This window comes from Thalassophryne amazonica, chromosome 9 (genome assembly GCF_902500255.1).
Source record: "Thalassophryne amazonica chromosome 9, fThaAma1.1, whole genome shotgun sequence".
Lineage (NCBI taxonomy): Eukaryota > Metazoa > Chordata > Actinopteri > Batrachoidiformes > Batrachoididae > Thalassophryne > Thalassophryne amazonica.
In genome coordinates, this window is record NC_047111.1 from 84,365,398 (window position 1) to 84,383,429 (window position 18,032).

The window sequence follows — 18,032 nt, forward strand, 5'->3', positions numbered from 1 at the left end:
ACATCTCACTCAAGGCCTGCCCACAGGGAAATGACGTCACCGACACGCGTGAAAAAACTCACGCATGCGCACGAGGGTTCAAGCATGATTGGTGTAATCGCATGTCATTCAAATCCATATAGTTAAAAAAATAAATAAAAGGGTCGGTTTATTATCTAAGAGACCTCGTACATGTCTCCACACTAGGCCCATTTACTGTGATATTCACCAGTGTGAAGTTGGCAGCAGGTTCGATATCCGAATACAAAGTTGGCACAGAGTTCAATATTCAAATATGGAGCCAGCTCTACATTCAGTTCCCACCACTCTCTAAGAATGCATTGTCAGATTGTACTTTAAGAACACACTTCAGTGTGCCATCCTATACACACTACTGCCTTACAACAATCCATCCAACTTCTAGTTCCAAGATGATAGCCAAAACCAGATGCTGACAATGGCCAAGAAAGTATCCACTGTGCCAGCCTAGACAAGACAATTCTGCAATCGCCCATCCAAGATGGTCAAAACCAGGTGGTGTCTTGGGTGGCACAGTGGCAATTTAGCATACAACAAGGCAGAGACAACAAACCCCTCCTGTTATAGAAAATCCCAGTATGTCAAACAACAAGGTCAATGGCCAAGAAACTATCCACTCTGCCACCCTAGAAAAGATGGTTTTGCAACCGCCCATCCAAGATGGTTAAAAAAAAAAAAAAAAAAAAAAAAAACGGAAAAGGCTATTTGCAGATAAGTCATACAATGAACATTACACGCCCAACTGTTGAGCAGATAATTATAATGTCTTACCTTATTTGCCCAACCGTGATCATGTATTTGACATGTTTGTGCATCTAAACTACGTTTTTATACCACTTTTTTAAGGTTCTATTGCGGCATGAAAAGCAACGTATGTTTGACACATTTAACAGCGCCGTCTTTAATTACTGCGAAAACACTGCAATGGATGAAAGCAGACAAGCTTCATAAGCATTTTGAACGGAAGTCTGTTAACGACGACAAAACAGTTTTTGAACAAAATGCTGCTTGTTGGCTGTAAGATGGTGTTAGTTTGACACAGTTCCTTGGGTGTGATAAGCCAAACAGAACCGCTTTAGATCACAGCCCCTCTGCGGGCTGCGAACCCTCCCGCAGCCAGTGAGAAAATATCCGCCCCCCCCACGTTGAATCCGAAAATGAATTTACAAGTGCGCTCATTGGTCGGTTGTGGTTGGGCATATATGCTTGTGTATTTACTTTACTGAACCAACGGTTGGGCGTATGGCCACTCCGAGAGAAAACAAAACAAAAAAAAACAAAAAACAGATGGTGTCGTGGGTGGTACAGTGGATGGTTTCTGGGCCACTGTCTTTATTGTTGGACATATTGGGACTTTCCAATTGTTACACAACTAAACTAAAGGAGTTAAGACATCTTGAATGCAGTATCTTTGTTTATACAAGTAGTTCCAAGTTTTGCCGCCAGTGGTGGTGGTGACCAAGTGGTTAATGCGCTTGGTTTCAGAAGGTTCTAGGTTCAAATCCCACTCCTGCCACATTTCTCCATGTAATGTGGAGTTGCATCAGGAAGGGCATCCGGCGTAAAACCTATGCCAATTCAACATGAAGATCCACCTTGGATTTGCTGTGGCGACCCTGAGTGCAAACAAGGGAGGAAGCCGAAGGGACTTACTTTTTTCCAAGTTTGCCACCAGTCTTGCCGTGCAAATAGCCAAATGAGAGTTATGGCCACAGCCTTTCAGTATCATCTTGGAACTGGAAGTTGGCTGGATTGTTGCAGGGCAGCAGTGTGTATAGGATGGTACACTGGAGTATGTTCTTAACGTAGTCAAATATTGAGCAGGCTTCGCATTTGAATATCGGACCCGGTGCCAGCACCGGGTCAGTGCGACATTCAGAAACGACAAACTGCTGAGTAAGTTCTCCGGACAAAACACTGCTGTGTGTTTAATATGTAGCTAGCACAACTTTTCAGGCTGGACTTTTCAAAAAGCTGTCACATTATTGTTACCGTTATAATATTATAATTATTAAAAAAAAAAAAAAAAAAAACTCACCTGTGGCTGCAAACAAGAACAAAGCCACCGAAACCAGGCCGTAGAGGAACATGTTTAGTACGACACCTCACCACCTGAAATAACGACAGCAAAATGACACAAATACTTCACTGCGTCGAGAATAAAACAAAATCTTGAAATTTTCCAGTTATTTTCCGTCATATCAGTGTTGTTTTTAACCGTAAACACAGCGTTCCTCACCTGTCGGTTCCGCCGCCGCCGCCGCCCTGCTCTGCCGCTTTAACAGGTAACACTTCGGTCACACTCACTTCCGGTGTTGTGGATGAATCGGAGTCCCTGTAAATATTTGTCGTCTTCTTCCTCCTCCGTGAGAGTTTCACGCTGGACAGATCACATTTACAGAAATATTTCACTTAGTGTATTTTAAATTCTATTTCGCCTCGTATCTATTGTTTTCTGTGGGTTGTTTTATAGCACATGTTTGGAACACTGTGTTACATTTTCGTTCGGTCCACTTTTGAAGACTTTTTTTTTTTTTTCTCAATACATTTTTGCATCCTAAACAAATAAACAATTTTGCTAATCAGTTCCAAATCTTTTACTTCGTCTGTTTTATTTGTCTATTTTTATTTATTTATTTATATTGATTTTTATGACCACAATAGCCCATAAGTCTTCGGGTTTTTTTGTATTATTGTCGCAATATGAAAAAGTTAAATATATTCTGTTTTTACATTTTTCTTTTAAGTACATGTTGAATTTCAAATCTATCAATCATGTGTGTGTGTGTGTGTGTGTGTGTGTGTGTGTGTGTGTGTGTGTGTGTGTGTGTGTGTGTGTGTGTCTTTCTCTCAATATATTCTTTAACAACTCATTTTTTAAGTCAAGTATCTGCACTTTCAGTTAAATTCTTTCATATACTTTATTTCTCGAACATGCTCCAGACAAGAAACTGAAAACTAAAACAACAAGCACTGAAAACTAATTTTGAGCCATCATGCAAAAAAACTATCCAACAACCAGGTGGCCAAAATAGATGTGCTTGTAATCTTACATGCATTCAGTTCTTGAATACAATTTTACCGTGTGGTTTCACTCAAGAAGCACTTTGAAAATGTCAGAATAGTGTCTCTGATAGCAAAGAACAAGACAATAACCAAGCACTTAAATGTTCTTAAAGGGATTGTATTGTGCAAAATCTGTTTATATTTCCATTTTACCATTAAATATATGGGAATTTTATATTAAACAGGCTCACTGTCTCACAGCTCTTCAACTATGCATGTTGACATAATTTAGTCACATTTTATACTACAACATATGTCACAAAACAATATAGTAAAGATAACTAAAAGACCACTAAAGATGCCCCAAATCTGTAGGGAAAGAGGGCATGGCCTGCAACAGCTCCTTTCTCTTTTAGGAGCAGTCACAGAAACTGATTGTTTATTGGATACTTTAAAATTGGTCATTTTCAGGATGCACCAGCGATGAATATGTGGCTACAAATGGGAATATTTGTTTTTAATGTAAAAATAAGATGTTGCTGGCTATATTTTTACACTGACTTAGTTTTTGAGCTGTGCACCTCCACTCCTGGTCCCTGTGAGTGCTCGTTTTTTCTCTGCTTTGGTGTTGGGCTTGAGTCCATAAGATCATGGGTTCAAATCCCCGCCTAACTGGAAAATCACTAAGGGCCCTTGGGCAAGGCCTTTAATCCCCTATTGCTCCCGGTGTGTAATGAGCGCCTTGTATGGCAGCACCCTGACATCGGGGTGAATGTGAAGCATTATTGTAAAGTGCTTTGAGCGTCTGATACAGATGGAAAAGCACTATATAAATTCAGTCCATTTACCATTTACCATTACCATGATGAAGAGGTGGATACAATGCATCCTTTAAGGTTCTCTGCTTCTGTTGCTGAAGGACTCAAGGTAATCAACAGTTAACAAGGCAACAGTTTGAGTCATAACACCTGTAAGACGATCCACTCTCAGGTATCAGTCTGACAGTTCAGTGGAAAAACAGGCTGGACAAGAAAAACTACAAGGCAGCTTTATGTGAGGAAATAGTAAGTTCCTTCAGCTTCTCCCTTTGGGCTCACCACAGCAGATTAGGTACAGATTTGCATGGTGATTCGGCACAAGTTTTACACCATTTTCACTTCTTGGCACAAATTCACATAACATGGAGAACTGGCATGGTTGGTCTTGAACCAGGAAACTGCTTGGCCACCACAGGAATGAATGCTAGGAAATGAAAGGAATCATAAGTCACAGGCAAGCAGTTCCTACAGAAACTTGAAGTTTTCATTTTTGCACCCGTGGTTACAAAGATTTATGACTTATTTATTTATTGGACCACAACACTGAATATGAACAATACATTGAAAGTTTCACTTTCTTCCATTATAACTGAGAAGGGAATGATGGGATGAATCATATTTTTAATGTCAGTTGCTTGCAATGGTACTTACCACATCACAACAGTACATCAAAATTATATTGCAGTTTACATTTTATTTAAAAAAGTGCACAGTTGCAAGTTTATGCTGTCTTCCAAAAGTGAAACGTATAGTGCATCCAGAAAGTATTCACAGCGCTTCACTTTTCCCATATGTCATTCATTATGTTACAGCCTTATTCAAAAATCAAAGTCAAAAGTTAAAGTGTCTTTATTTGTCTACCTAAGGAGAAATTTGCCTTGGACAGGGTCTGCTACACAACAACACATCCAGTACATAGCACCCATACATCAAAACAACAACATAGTAAGTCAAAGGTTAAAATATAAATACTCAACATTCTTAACATCTTTGTGCAAATTCCGCAATACATAACCTTATGCTATCTTCCCTGAACTATCTGCTGATTTATGAGCTTCACTGATAATGGAATAAATGAATGTTTATATCGATTATATTTACAAAGAGGAACCCTGTACCTCCTTCCTGAATCAAGTAAAATATATTCAGAGTGCAGTCCATGAGACACATCTGTTAAAATATTGTCTGCACATCTGAGAACATCTGACAATGGGGAAAATTGGGGGGAAAATGGGGAAAATTCATTTTCCCCCCAAAGTTCTACTCACAACACCCCATAATGACAACATGAAAACAGTTTATTTTTTATTTTTGCAAATTTATTAAAAATAAATAACTAAGAAATCACATGTACATAAGTATTCACACCCTTTTCTCAATACTTTGTTGATGCACCTTTGGCAGCAATTACAGCCTCAGGTCTTCTTGAATATGATGTCACAAGCTTGGTGCACCTCTCAAGCTCCATCAGGTTGGATGGGCAGCATCAGTGCACAGCCGTTTTCAGATCTTTACAGAGATGTTCAATCGGAATGGCTGGGCCACTCAAGAACATTCACAGAGTTGTCCTGAAGACCCTCCTTTGATATCTTGGCTGTGGGTTTAGTGTCCTTGTCCTGCTGAAAGATGAACCGTCACCCAATCTGAGGGAGTGCTCTGGAGCAGGTTTTCATTCAGGATGTCTGTATTCATTCCTACATTCATCTTCCCCTCAGTCCTGACTAATCTCCCAGTTCCTACCACTGAAAACATCTCCACAGCATGGACCAATACAGGTACTACTAAAGTCAAGTCAATTTGAATGAAATAAAATCAAGGTACCAGCCCAGCCACTTGCTAAAATATTCTACCAACTTAGTGAACTATTAGGTTATTAATACCAAATTCATAGCCAATCCCTCAACACGGCTTTAGTCCCGTCAGGGCTCTGGTTACAGGGCCGTCAGACACAATATTATTACCTCCGCCAAGGAGGTTATGTTTTCGGTCATGTCTGTTTGTTGGTTGGTTGGTTTGTTGGCAGGATTACTCAAAAAAATCCTCAACAGATTTCAATGAAATTTTTTTTCCAGGGGTGTATCTTGGCCTAACTTAGAAGTCATAAAATTTTGGTAATGATCCGGAACATGATCCAGATCCAGTAATTTTTTTAAGGATTCTTTATCATTGTAGGATAGGGCCAATTTCAACATTTTTGCATCTAACTTCATGAAGACGGGTCACAAAGGCTGAACAAAAATTAAGTTACGACACAACAATAATTTATCATTTGTTTCTCCTCATTGAATAAACTTGTTATTAGAAAATAAAAAAAAACTTGTGTAGTTCATACAGTTTCTCTTTATGAATGCATTTGCTGAAGATCTAAGGGAGTAACCCTCTGGGGCTGACACTGTCGTATACGATGGCTGAGACCAAGCTTTGCTAAATTATAAATAACCTTTTAATGATATGAGATAGAAACTTACTTTTTTTTGCTGAAAAGTCAAGCCACCATCCACCATCTCTGTACTCCTCATAGAAGCTGTGTGATGATGTGAGCAATGTGTGCCCAATTGGAATTGGTTCACCGTCACATGGTTTTCCAAAATCCAATCATAGGGCAGATTCACCTCACATGACACACCAAAGATTGTTTTTAGGAGTGATGTGTTACTAGTTTATTATAGTTTGCTGTGTGTTTTGAATAAATGTGTGTGGAAAATTATTTCCGCTTTACTTTTTCCTTTCTTACTTCTGATTGTAAACCTTTATTACACTTATAAAACACAACTATAGCATAGGTATTTTGAAAGTACAGGTTGTCCTGAAAAAAAGAGACATAAAACTTGATTGTGGGAGAGATTGTGTGCAGGGAGAGCTGTTAACAGCAATAATAAAACATTTATGCCTGGCGAGTGAACTGTCCAAAAAAATACCAGAGGGTAAACCACTGAATCTGAAAGATGATGGTAGATGCGTGAAACGATGTGGAATAAGTCTCATTGCCAGAGGGTATTTCATGTGACGTCAGTGACCCTATGGCCTTGGCGGAGGTTTGCGCTCTCTGAGTGCTTCTAGTTTTGAAGTAATTTACAACACTCTTAACCAAATATGTGGAATATTCTTCTCTTTTTTTAAAAATTATAATAAATATATAAGCCATCCATAAAATGGCTGAGATTATTCATATAGTCCATTAACAGCATCTCTGGTCAGATTACTCATCTTTGCACGTTGAAATATTCCCTCCACATTTTTGCAATTTAGAATCAACAATTTAGATTCATCAGGCAGCCCCCTAAGTACTGAACTGGCGTATTTTTCAAATATTATATGTAAAATACTAACAGGCCTCCTTTTTACTCTATAATCTCTAGAATACTGAATTAAATCCCTTCCCATCATATTAATAGTAGTTAATGGAGCAATAAGGAAACAATGGTGGATATTCCATTCCAATCTTTTGGAATTAACCATTAACATATATTTGTAATTTGTCATTTCAAACCGGTAAATTTCCCAATGAAATGAAAATAGCCAAAGTTGTACCGCTGTATAAGACTGGGGATAGACACCACTTCATAAATTATAGGCCTGTTTCTTTGCTTCCACAATTTTCCAAAATATTAGAAAAATTATTCAACAATAGATTACATACATTTATAAACAAACATAAATTACTTATTGACAGTCAATATGGATTTAGAGCAAATAGTTCAACATCACTGGCATTAATAGAATCAGTTGAGGAGATCACAAATGCCATAGATCATAAATTACATTCAGTTGGAATATTCATAGACCTTAAAAAAGCTTTCGACACAATCAATCATGATATATTAATCAATAAACTTGAACGGTATGGGATCAGGGGATTAGTGTTGCACTGGATGAGAAGTTATTTGAGTAACAGAAAACAATTTGTGAAGTTGGGGGAATATACATCATCATGCTTGGACATTGCTTGTGGTGTTCCACAGGGGTCAGTATTGGGTCCGAAACTCTTTTTACTTTATATAAATGATATTTTTAATGTGTCCAAGATATTAAAATTAGTATTATTTGCAGATGACACAAGTATTTTTTGTTCTGGGGGGGATTTGCAGAAACTACTAAGGAACATCACTACAGAAAGGGGAAAGCTGAAAATGTGGTTTGACAGAAATAAATTATCATTAAACTTAACTGAAATAAAATATATGTTATTTGGCAATTGTAATAAAGACATACAAGTGCAGTTACAAGTACAGGGGGTGGATATTGAAAGAGTATATGAAACTAAGTTTCTTGGGGTGATAATTGATGATAAAATAAAATGGAAGTCTCATATAAAACATATACAGAGCAAACTGTCAAGAAGCATTTCAGTTCTGAACAAAGTTAAATACATTCTGGACCACAACTCACTCCGCATTCTTTATTGCTCACATATTTACACTATTGTGCAGAGGTCTGGGGCAATAAATATAAATGTACAACACAACCATTATTCATACTGCAGAAAAGAGCTATAAGAATAATTCATAATACTGGTTATAGAGACCACACAAATTCAGTATTCTTAAAATCAAAAATTTTAAAATTTACTGCACTGAAAAAAGTGAAACACAGTGCACTTCATTCAAAGTACTTATTTACATTGGTCTAATGGAAAATTGTGGTTTCTAGTTTAAATCTGCTGGAATCATTTTACAAAATCATAAATACACATTGTGAGAAACTAAAAAAATTAGCTGTAACAAATTACATCAATTTTTTTAAGTTGATCCAAAGTAGCATTTTTTTCAGTGTGGTCTGGTTCATTTTCAATCAGTACAAATCGTGTATAAAGCAATAAACAATTTACTTCCTGGAAATATTAAAAATATGTTCTTTAATAGAGTAGGGGATTATAATCTGAGAAGGGAGTTTAACTTAAAACATCAGTGGGCACGTACAACATTAAAAGGTTTTTGTATTTCTGTTTGTGGAATGAGGATGTGGAACAGACTGAGTGTGGAGCTCAAGCAATGTCCAAGCATGAACCAGTTTAAGCAGCGGTATAGGTACATGGTTTTTTTCTAGGTATAAGGAGGAGGAAGGGTGTTGAGGGTTAGGGTGTTTTGTTGATCATTGTTTAGTTGTGTGCACTTTGTTTTTCTATCTTGTAAATATGTAGCATAAAATCACACGCATTGCATATGTATGTACAACCCCTGGCAAAAAATTATGGAATCATGAAAAACAAAAGAACGCTCCAACACATCGCTAGTATTTTCTTGCACCACCTCTGGCTTTTATAACAGCTTGCAGTCTCTGAGGCATGGACTTAATGAGTGACAAACAGTACTCTTCATCAATCTGGCTCCAACTTTCTCTGCTGTTGCCAGATCAGCTTTGCAGGTTGGAGCTTTGTCATGGACCATTTTCTTCAACTTCCACCAAAGATTTTCAATTGGATTAAGATCCGGACTATTTGCAGGCCATGACATTGACCCTATGTGTCTTTTTGCAAGGAATGTTTTCACAGTTTTTGCTCTATGGCAAGATGCATTATCATCTTGAAAAATTATTTCATCATCCCCAAACATCCTTTCAATTGATGGGATATTAAAAGTGTCCAAAATATCAACGTAAACTTGTGCGTTTATTGATGATGTAATGACAGCCATCTCCCCAGTGCCTTTACCTGACATGCAGCCCCATATCATCAATGACTGTGGACATTTACATGTTCTCTTCAGGCAGCCATCTTTATAAATCTCATTGGAACGGCACCAAACAAAAGTTCCAGCATCATCACCTTGCCCAATGCAGATTCGAGATTCATCACTGAATATGACTTTCATCCAGTCATCCACAGTCCACGATTGCTTTTCCTTAGCCCATTGTAACCTTGTTTTTTTCTGTTTAGGTGTTAATGATGGCTTTTGTTTAGCTTTTCTGTATGTAAATCCCATTTCCTTTAGGCGGTTTCTTACAGTTCAGTCACAGACGTTGACTCTAGTTTCCTCCCATTCGTTCCTCATTTGTTTTGTTGTGCATTTTCGTACATTTTCGACATATTGCTTTAAGTTTTCTGTCTTGACGCTTTGATGCCTTCCTTGGTCTACCAGTATGTTTGCCTTTAACAACCTTCCCATGTTGTTTGTATTTGGTCCAGAGTTTAGACACAGCTGACTGAACAACCAACATCTTTTGCAACATTGCGTGATGATTTACCCTCTTTTAAGAGTTTAATAATCCTGTTGTGAAAGTGTAGGTACACGGACCCACAACAGAGGGCGTAAATGAACGGGCAATGGATAAGCCAAACAGTAACAATTTAATGTTGTAAATTGTGCACAACGGAATACAGACAACAACAAGTTTGGAACTACAGTCAATTACACGTTGGGTGACGTGTGGGCATGCTTGAGGATAGGAGACGCCCGTCCAGAACCGAGCCGGATCCCACACGGCCCTCACCGCCCTCACCTCCAACGGATCTGAAGAACACTGGAGCCGCCAAGTCCTGAGTCCCCAGGTGGCCACCGTCTCCAGCTGTCAGACCTGGCACTGCTGGCAGAGAACAAAAACAGCACAGGTGAGTGTGAGTACGCACACTCAGTAATCCCACAGTCTGTGTTATTTTGGGAGGGAGCACCTCCACCTCCAATCACACACTCGTGCAGCTCCTGTTTAACCACTTATCTGGTTGGGGTGTGAGGCGAAGCCATCGCTAATTACACCAAACGCCAATCCAGCAGATAAGGAAACATCACAGGAAAACGGCTGCAAAAGAGTTCAGACTATTATTCAGTTCTCAGTACAGCAGAGAATTACCTCCAAGGTAGCTGATTTCTCGGCGGGGAGGTAGAGTTGCAGTCCGGCCTTTATGGTGGTGGTGATGTGGATGAGTGACAGCTGGTGCTGATGACGAGTGACAGCTGTCACTCCCGGTTGCTATGACGCCCTCTCGTGCTTGAAGCCCGCACTTCAAGCAGGGCACCATCTGGTGGTGGTGGGCCAGCAGTACCTCATCTACAGCGGCCCACACAACAGGACCCCCCCCTCAACGGGCGCCTCCTGACGCCTGACCAGGCTTGTCCGGGTGCCGCCGTTAGAAGTCGGCCAGGAGGGCCGGGTCCAGGATGAAGCTCCTCTTCACCCAGGAGCGTTCTTCGGGTCCATACCCCTCCCAGTCCACCAAATACTGGAACCCCCCGGCCCTTCCGACGGACGTCCAGGAGCCGGCGCACGGTCCAAGCCGGCTCCCCGTCAATGATCCGGGCAGGAGGCGGCACCGGTCCGGGGGTACAGAGGGGTGAAACGTGGTGAGGTTTGATGCATGACACATGGAAAACCGGGTGGATCCGCAGCGAAGCTGGCAGCTTCAGCTTCACTGCGGCTGGACTGAGGATTTTGAGTATGGTGAAAGGTCCAATGTATCTGTCCTTTAACTTCTGGGATTCCACTTGCAGGGGAATGTCTTTTGTGGAAAGCCAAACCTCCTGCCCAGGCTGATACGTAGGGGCAGGGGCACGCTGGCGGTCTGCATGGTTCTTGGCCCTCGTCCGGGCTTTGAGCAGGGCAGAGCGGGCGGTACGCCACACCCGACGGCACCTTCTCAGATGGGCCTGGACCGAGGGCACCCCGACCTCTCCCTCCACTAGCCGGAACAATGGGGGCTGGTACCCCAAACACACCTCAAACGGGGAGAGGCCGGTAGTAGACGATACTTGGCTATTATGAGTGTACTCGATCCAGGCCAGGTGGTTACTCCAGGCCATCGGGTGTGCGGAGGTCACACAGCGGAGGGCCTGCTCCAATTCCTGGTTCGCCCGCTCTGCTTGTCCGTTCGTCTGAGGATGGTACCCGGACGAGAGACTCACGGTGGCCCCCAGTTCCCTGCAGAAACTCCTCCAGACCTGAGAGGAGAACTGAGTACCACGGTCTGAGACAATATCTGATGGAATCCCATGCAGACGCACGACGTGGTGGACCAGGAGGTCTGCAGTCTCCTGGGCCGTCGGGAGCTTCGGGAGGGCCACGAAGTGGGCCGCCTTGGAGAACCGGTCCACTATCGTGAGGATGGTAGTCATGCCCTGGGACGGCGGGAGGCCCGTGACAAAGTCCAGGCCGATGTGAGACCAGGGGCGATGAGGCACGGGCAGAGGCTGGAGGAGGCCTTGGGCCTTGTGGTGGTCAGCTTTGCCCCTGGCACAGGTGGTGCAGGCCTGGACATACTCCCGGATGTCGGCTTCCATAGACGCCCACCAGAAGCGCTGCCGGACCACTGCCACGGTCCTTCGCACCCCTGGATGACAGGAGAGCTTGGAACCATGACAGAAGTCTAGGACCGCAGCCCTGACCTCTGGTGGGACGTACAATTTGTCCTTCGGACCTGTCCCCGGGTCTGGGCTCCGTGTCAGGGCCTCCCGGACGGTCTTCTCCACGTCCCAGGTGAGGGTGGCCACGACAGTGGACTCGGGGATAATGGTTTCCGTCGGGTCTGACAGCTCTGTCTTGACCTCCTCTTTGTGCACCCGGGACAGGGCGTCAGATCGTTGGTTCTTCGTCCCGGGGCGGTAGGTGATCCGAAAGTCAAAACGCCTGAAAAACAGTGACCAGGGGGCTTGCCTGGGCTTCAGACGCCTGGCGGTCCGAATGTACTCCAGGTTCCAATGGTCCGTGAAAACCGTAAATGGTACTGATGCTCCCTCCAACAGGTGTCTCCACTCCTAAAGAGCCTCCTTCACCGCAAGAAGTTCACGATTGCCGACGTCATAGTTCCTTTCAGCCGAGGTCAACCTGCGGGAAAAGTAGGCACATGGATGGAGAACCTTGTCGGACTCCCCACTCTGGGATAGCACGGCTCCTATCCCTGAGTCAGAGGCGTCCACTTCAACTGTAAACTGGCGATTGGGATCGGGCTGCACCAGAACTGGTGTAGTCGAGAACCGGCGTTTCAATTCCCTAAACGCGGCTTCGCACCGATCCGACCAGGTGAAGGGGACTTTTATGGAGGTCAGGGCTGTCAGGGGGCTAACTACCTGACTGTAGCCCCTGATGAACCTCCGGTAGAAATTTGCAAAACCGAGGAACTGTTGCAGTTTCCTATGGTTTGTTGGTTGGGGCCAATCTCTCACCGCCGCAACCTTGGCTGGATCAGGGGTGACAGAGTTGGAGGAGATTATGAACCCCAGGAAGGACAAAGAAATGCGGTGAAACTTGCACTTCTCGCCCTTCACAAACAGCCGGTTCTCCAACAACCGCTGCAGGACCTGACGTACATGCTTGACATGGGTCTCAGGATCCGGAGAAAAGATGAGTATATCGTCTAGATATACGAAGACAAACCGATGCAGGAAGTCCCGCAAGACGTCATTAACCAACGCTTGGAACATCGCGGGCGCATTGGTGAGGCCGAACGGCATGACCAGGTACTCAAAGTGACCTAACGGGGTGTTAAATGCCGTCTTCCACTCGTCTCCTTCCCGGATCCGAACCAGGTGATAAGCATTCCTAAGATCCAATTTTGTGAAAATTTGGGCTCCATGCAAGGGCGTGAACACTGAATCCAACAGAGGTAACGAGTATCGGTTGTGAACCGTGATCTCGTTCAGCCCTCTGTAATCAATGCATGGACGGAGTCCGCCGTCTTTCTTGCCCACAAAAAAGAAACCAGCACCCATCGGGGAGGTGGAGTTCCGGATCAACCCGGCAGCTAACGAGTCCCGGATGTAGGTCTCCATTGATTCGCGTTCCAGACGTGAGAGGTTGTACAGCCTGCTGGACGGGTACTCAGCGCCCGGGATCAAATCAATGGCACAATCGTATGGACGGTGCAGGGGCAGCGTGAGTGCCAGATCCTTGCTGAAGACGTCAGCAAGGTCATGGCACTCGGCTGGCACCGCCGCCAGATTGGGGGGGACTAAAACCTCCTCCTTAGCTGTCACACTGGGTGGAACCGAGGATCCTAAACACTCCCGATGGCAGGTTTCGCTCCACTGAACCACAACCCCAGACGACCAATCAATCTGGGGATTGTGTTTTAACACCCATGGAAAACCCAGAATCACTCGGGAGGTAGAAGGTGTTACATAAAACACAATCTCCTCCCTGTGATTTCCAGACGCAACCAATGTCACTGGCTGTGTCTGGTGTGTGATTAGTGGAAGAAGAGTGCCATCTAGTGCCCGCACCGACAATGGTGACGGTAAGGCCACTAGAGGGAGCCCAACCTCCTTTGCCCTTCTGCTATCCAGCAGATTCCACTCTGACCCCGTGTCCACCAGTGCTGGGGCGTGAAGGGTTAGATCCGCACTCAGGATCGTGACTGGGATGCGTGCAGATTTTCGGGGTCTCCCCGCGTGGGTATTGTGACCCACCCTTAGCCCAGTCTCTAAGGACGAGTGCTGCTGTATTAACTGTTTGGGGCATTTTTTCTGTGTGTGCTCGGTTGAGCTGCAGAGAAAACACTCCCCACGGATCAGCCTCCTTTGTCTCTGATCTGATCGCCTTTTAGCCCTGCTCGTTTCCATAGCAACGTCAGCAGGGGGAGCTGTCGTCACGTGGAGTGCCCTGGCTATGGAGCGTGGGGAAGTCAGCTCCATTTCGGACCCGGGAGGAAGAGGGACGGCTTGTGCCTGACCACGCCCTTCGTCTCACTCCCGTCGGTGTTCTGTTAATCGGTTGTCTAACCGTATAACCAGGTCGATAAGCCCGTCTAAATCCCGTGGCTCGTCCTTCACCACCAGGTGCTCCTTAAGGACCAGGGACAGTCTGTTTACAAAGGCGGCGCAGAGCGCAACAGAATTCCAGCCAGCTCGCGCTGCCGCGATGCGGAAGTCGACTGCATACTTCGCTGCGCTCCGACACCCCTGTCTTATCGACAGCAGCACGCTTGAAGCGCTCTCGCCTCTATGAGGGTGGTCGAACACCTGTCGGAACTCCCTCACAAACCCAGCGTATGTCGTTAGTAGCCGTGAATCTGCTCCCAGAGCGCCGTAGCCCAGGCGCGTGCCTCTCCTCAAAGCAAATTTATAACGTAAGCCACCCGGCTAGCGTCTGACGCGTACATGACGGGACGCTGTGAAAAGATGAGCGAGCACTGCATCAAAAAGTCCGCGCACGTCTCCACACAGCCTCCTTACGGCTCCGGAGGGCTTATGTATGCTTCAGGGGAAGGTGGGGGGGGGGGGGGGGGGGGTTCGTTGAACGACCAGTGGAATGTCTGTTTCTGGCATTTGGTCAGCAGGAGGAGGTGCTGCAGCAGTGCCCTGGGCATGCGCTTCCACCTGGGCGGTGAGAGCCTCCATCCTTCGATTGAGAACAATGCTCTGCTCGGTAATTAAGTCCAACCGAGCAGTAAAAGCGGTTAAGATGTGCTGCAGCTCACCTAACACGCCTCCTGCTGGCGCCTGTGCACCTCGCTCTTCCATTGGCTGTTCAAGCGATGGTTGACGCCCCTCGGGATCCATGACGCTGGCCGAGAAATCCTGTTGTGAAAGTGTAGGTACACGGACCCACAACAAGGGGCGTAAATGAACGGGCAATGGATAAGCCAAACAGTAACAATTTAATGTTGTAAATTGTGCACAACGGAATACAGACAACAACAAGTTTGGAACTACAGTCAGTTACACATTGGGTGACGTGTGGGCATGCTTGAGGATAGGAGACGCCCGTCCAGAACCGAGCCGGATCCCACACGGCCCTCACCGCCAACGGATCTAAAGAACACCGGAGCCGCCAAGTCCTGAGTCCCCAGGTGGCCACCGTCTCCAGCTGTCAGACCTGACACTGCTGGCAGAGAACAAAAACAGCACAGGTGAGTGTGAGTACGCACACTCAGTAATCCCACAGTCTGTGTTCTTTTGGGAGGGAGCACCTCCACCTCCAATCACATACTCGTGCAGCTCCTGTTTAACCACTTATCTGGTTGGGGTGTGAGGCGAAGCCGTCGCTAATTACACCAAATGCCAATCCAGCAGATAAGGAAACACCACAGGAAAATGGCTGCAAAAGAGTTCAGACTATTATTCAGTTTTCATTACAGCAGAGAATTACCTCCAAGGTAGCTGATTTCTCGGCGGGGAGTTGCAGTCCGGCCTTTATGGTGGTGGTGATGTGGATGAGTGACAGCTGGTGCTGATGACGAGTGACAGCTGTCACTCCCGGTTGCTATGATGCCCTCTCGTGCTTGAAGCCCGCACTTCAAGCAGGGCGCCATCTGGTGGTGGTGGGCCAGCAGTACCTCCTCTTCAGCGGCCCACACAACAAATCCTGTCCTTTGTTTCAGTTGACATCTCTCATGTTGGAGCCATGATTCATGTCAGTCCACTTGGTGCAACAGCTCTCCAAGGTGTGATCACTCCTTTTTAGATACAGACTAACGAGCAGATCTGATTTGATGCAGGTGTTAGTTTTGGGGATGAAAATTTACTGGGTGATTCCATAATTTTTTCCTCAGAATTGAGTGAGTCCATATTTTTTCCCTCTGCTTGGTCTAAAAAAGTAACCGTTACTGACTGCCACAATTATTTTTCATGATTTCTTATAGTGTTTCTTAAAGCCAGAAAGTTGCCATTTGAAATGACTTTAGTTTTGTGTCATGTCTGTGATCTGCTTTTTTTTCTACAAAATTAAACAACTGAATGAACATCCTCTGAGGCCGGTGATTCCATAATTTTTGCCAGGGGTTGTAGGTATGTGTGTATGTAGGTATGTGTATATATGTATGTATCTACACTAGAGATGTTTATGATGATGGGACTTGAGTTTGTGTTGTGTTAAATGTGTTTGTAGCATGGCCCAAGTAGAGGGTCACCCCTTAGAGTCTGGTCTGCTTGAGGTTTCTTCCTCAATACATCGGAGGGAGTTTTTCCTTACCACGGTCGCCTGTGTGCTTGCTCTGGAGGTTGGTAATGAGTATATATGTATGTTTGTATGTATATAAGGGGTGGGCGTGTATAAGCTTTGCTTCTGCTCACCCCCTTTTGGTCACACATGTCACGATGGAATTGTCTTGTGTATCAGTTTTTTGTTACTGTTGAGTTTGTGTGCCAAATAAATTCATTCATTCATTCATGCAAAAGGGTATGTTTTAGTATATGTCCCTCTCAATACCAATATGAATCAGCACAAACCTTCACTAACTTGGTGGTATAATCCCCCTGAGATTTCATCCATTATTTTACTATACCATGATAAATGTTAACAAGGTCCTTTTAAGCATCTCCAATAATTTTGAAATCGTACTAATACAATCGTGCTATAACAATCATCCAAATAAGTCTCACAAATGATTATGCCTATTGTAAAATTTTGGTCTTCATCTGTGACGTCAGCATATTGTATCCACCGAATATATAATCTGGATTATTCCTTTATCCGACGTGGGTACCTAAGATAATATTTGACATGTCTATCTTTTTATGGAGACGGTTATCAACAGTTAAACAATGAAATTGAATTAGTGTAAATAATTGTTCGACTCTCCACCTCTAGCCACTACGTCAGCCACTCACCAGGGACTCGTCCGCACCAGTGCCAAGCAATACACAGAAGCAAAAGCCCACGACAACGTAAAGGAGCGTTCAACTCGAACCCATAACATTCATATGTGCACCAAAGCATATATTTGACAATCCAAGGTTAAAATTTGAGATTGCATGGCCGCACCACAAAGGCAAATACTTGAGGCAAAAATAGTAGAGAAGCTTGAATCTTCGACTGGACTGGGTTGCTTGGGTTGCTGCTGGGTTGCATGGTAATGAGTCATTCACTATAGCACAATAGGTGCTAATTAGCACAATAGGTGCTAATTAGAGCTATTGTTTAGTCACTAGCCTATAGCAGTCAGCCTCTCGGTAGGTGAGGTCTGGTTAGGTTAAAAAACTCCAGCTTTTGTTGGCTTCTGGTTTATTCTTCTCTACAAGAGTCAAGACAGAAGTCAGACTACCAGAGCAAGAATTTTAGCTGAGGAAGCTTCGGTGATTTGAAGCGAAACGTCCTCACGTCAAGCAACCCAGTCCAGTCGAAGATTCAAGCTTCTCTACTATGGAAACCACCTGGACAACTGAGAGCCTACACAGAAACCTGAGGCAAATACATGCTTGCCCCACATGGGAGGGGCGAGCCGAGGATGGTTGAGAGATTTCCTTGGATTGGCTCAATGTCCTTCAAGAAAATCAACCAATGGGCCGTCGCGATTGATACAAATTATTTATAACATACTTTTTG

The 18,032-nt window shown here is 44.2% G+C and overlaps 1 protein-coding gene across 1 annotated transcript in view; it reads right to left on the reverse strand.

The window, feature by feature from the left end:
- Nucleotides 1-2,326, reverse strand: part of f11r.1 (F11 receptor, tandem duplicate 1) — a 37,967-nt gene extending 35,641 nt beyond the window's left edge. Inside the window, exons 1-2 of the mRNA XM_034178598.1 lie at nucleotides 2,258-2,326; nucleotides 2,057-2,130 (exon numbers count right to left, since the gene is read on the reverse strand). Coding sequence (XP_034034489.1) covers nucleotides 2,057-2,108 — 52 coding nt within the window. The 5' untranslated portion in view covers nucleotides 2,109-2,130; nucleotides 2,258-2,326. The remainder of the gene's footprint in view (nucleotides 1-2,056; nucleotides 2,131-2,257) is intronic.
- Nucleotides 2,327-18,032: the final 15,706 nt, after the last annotated feature.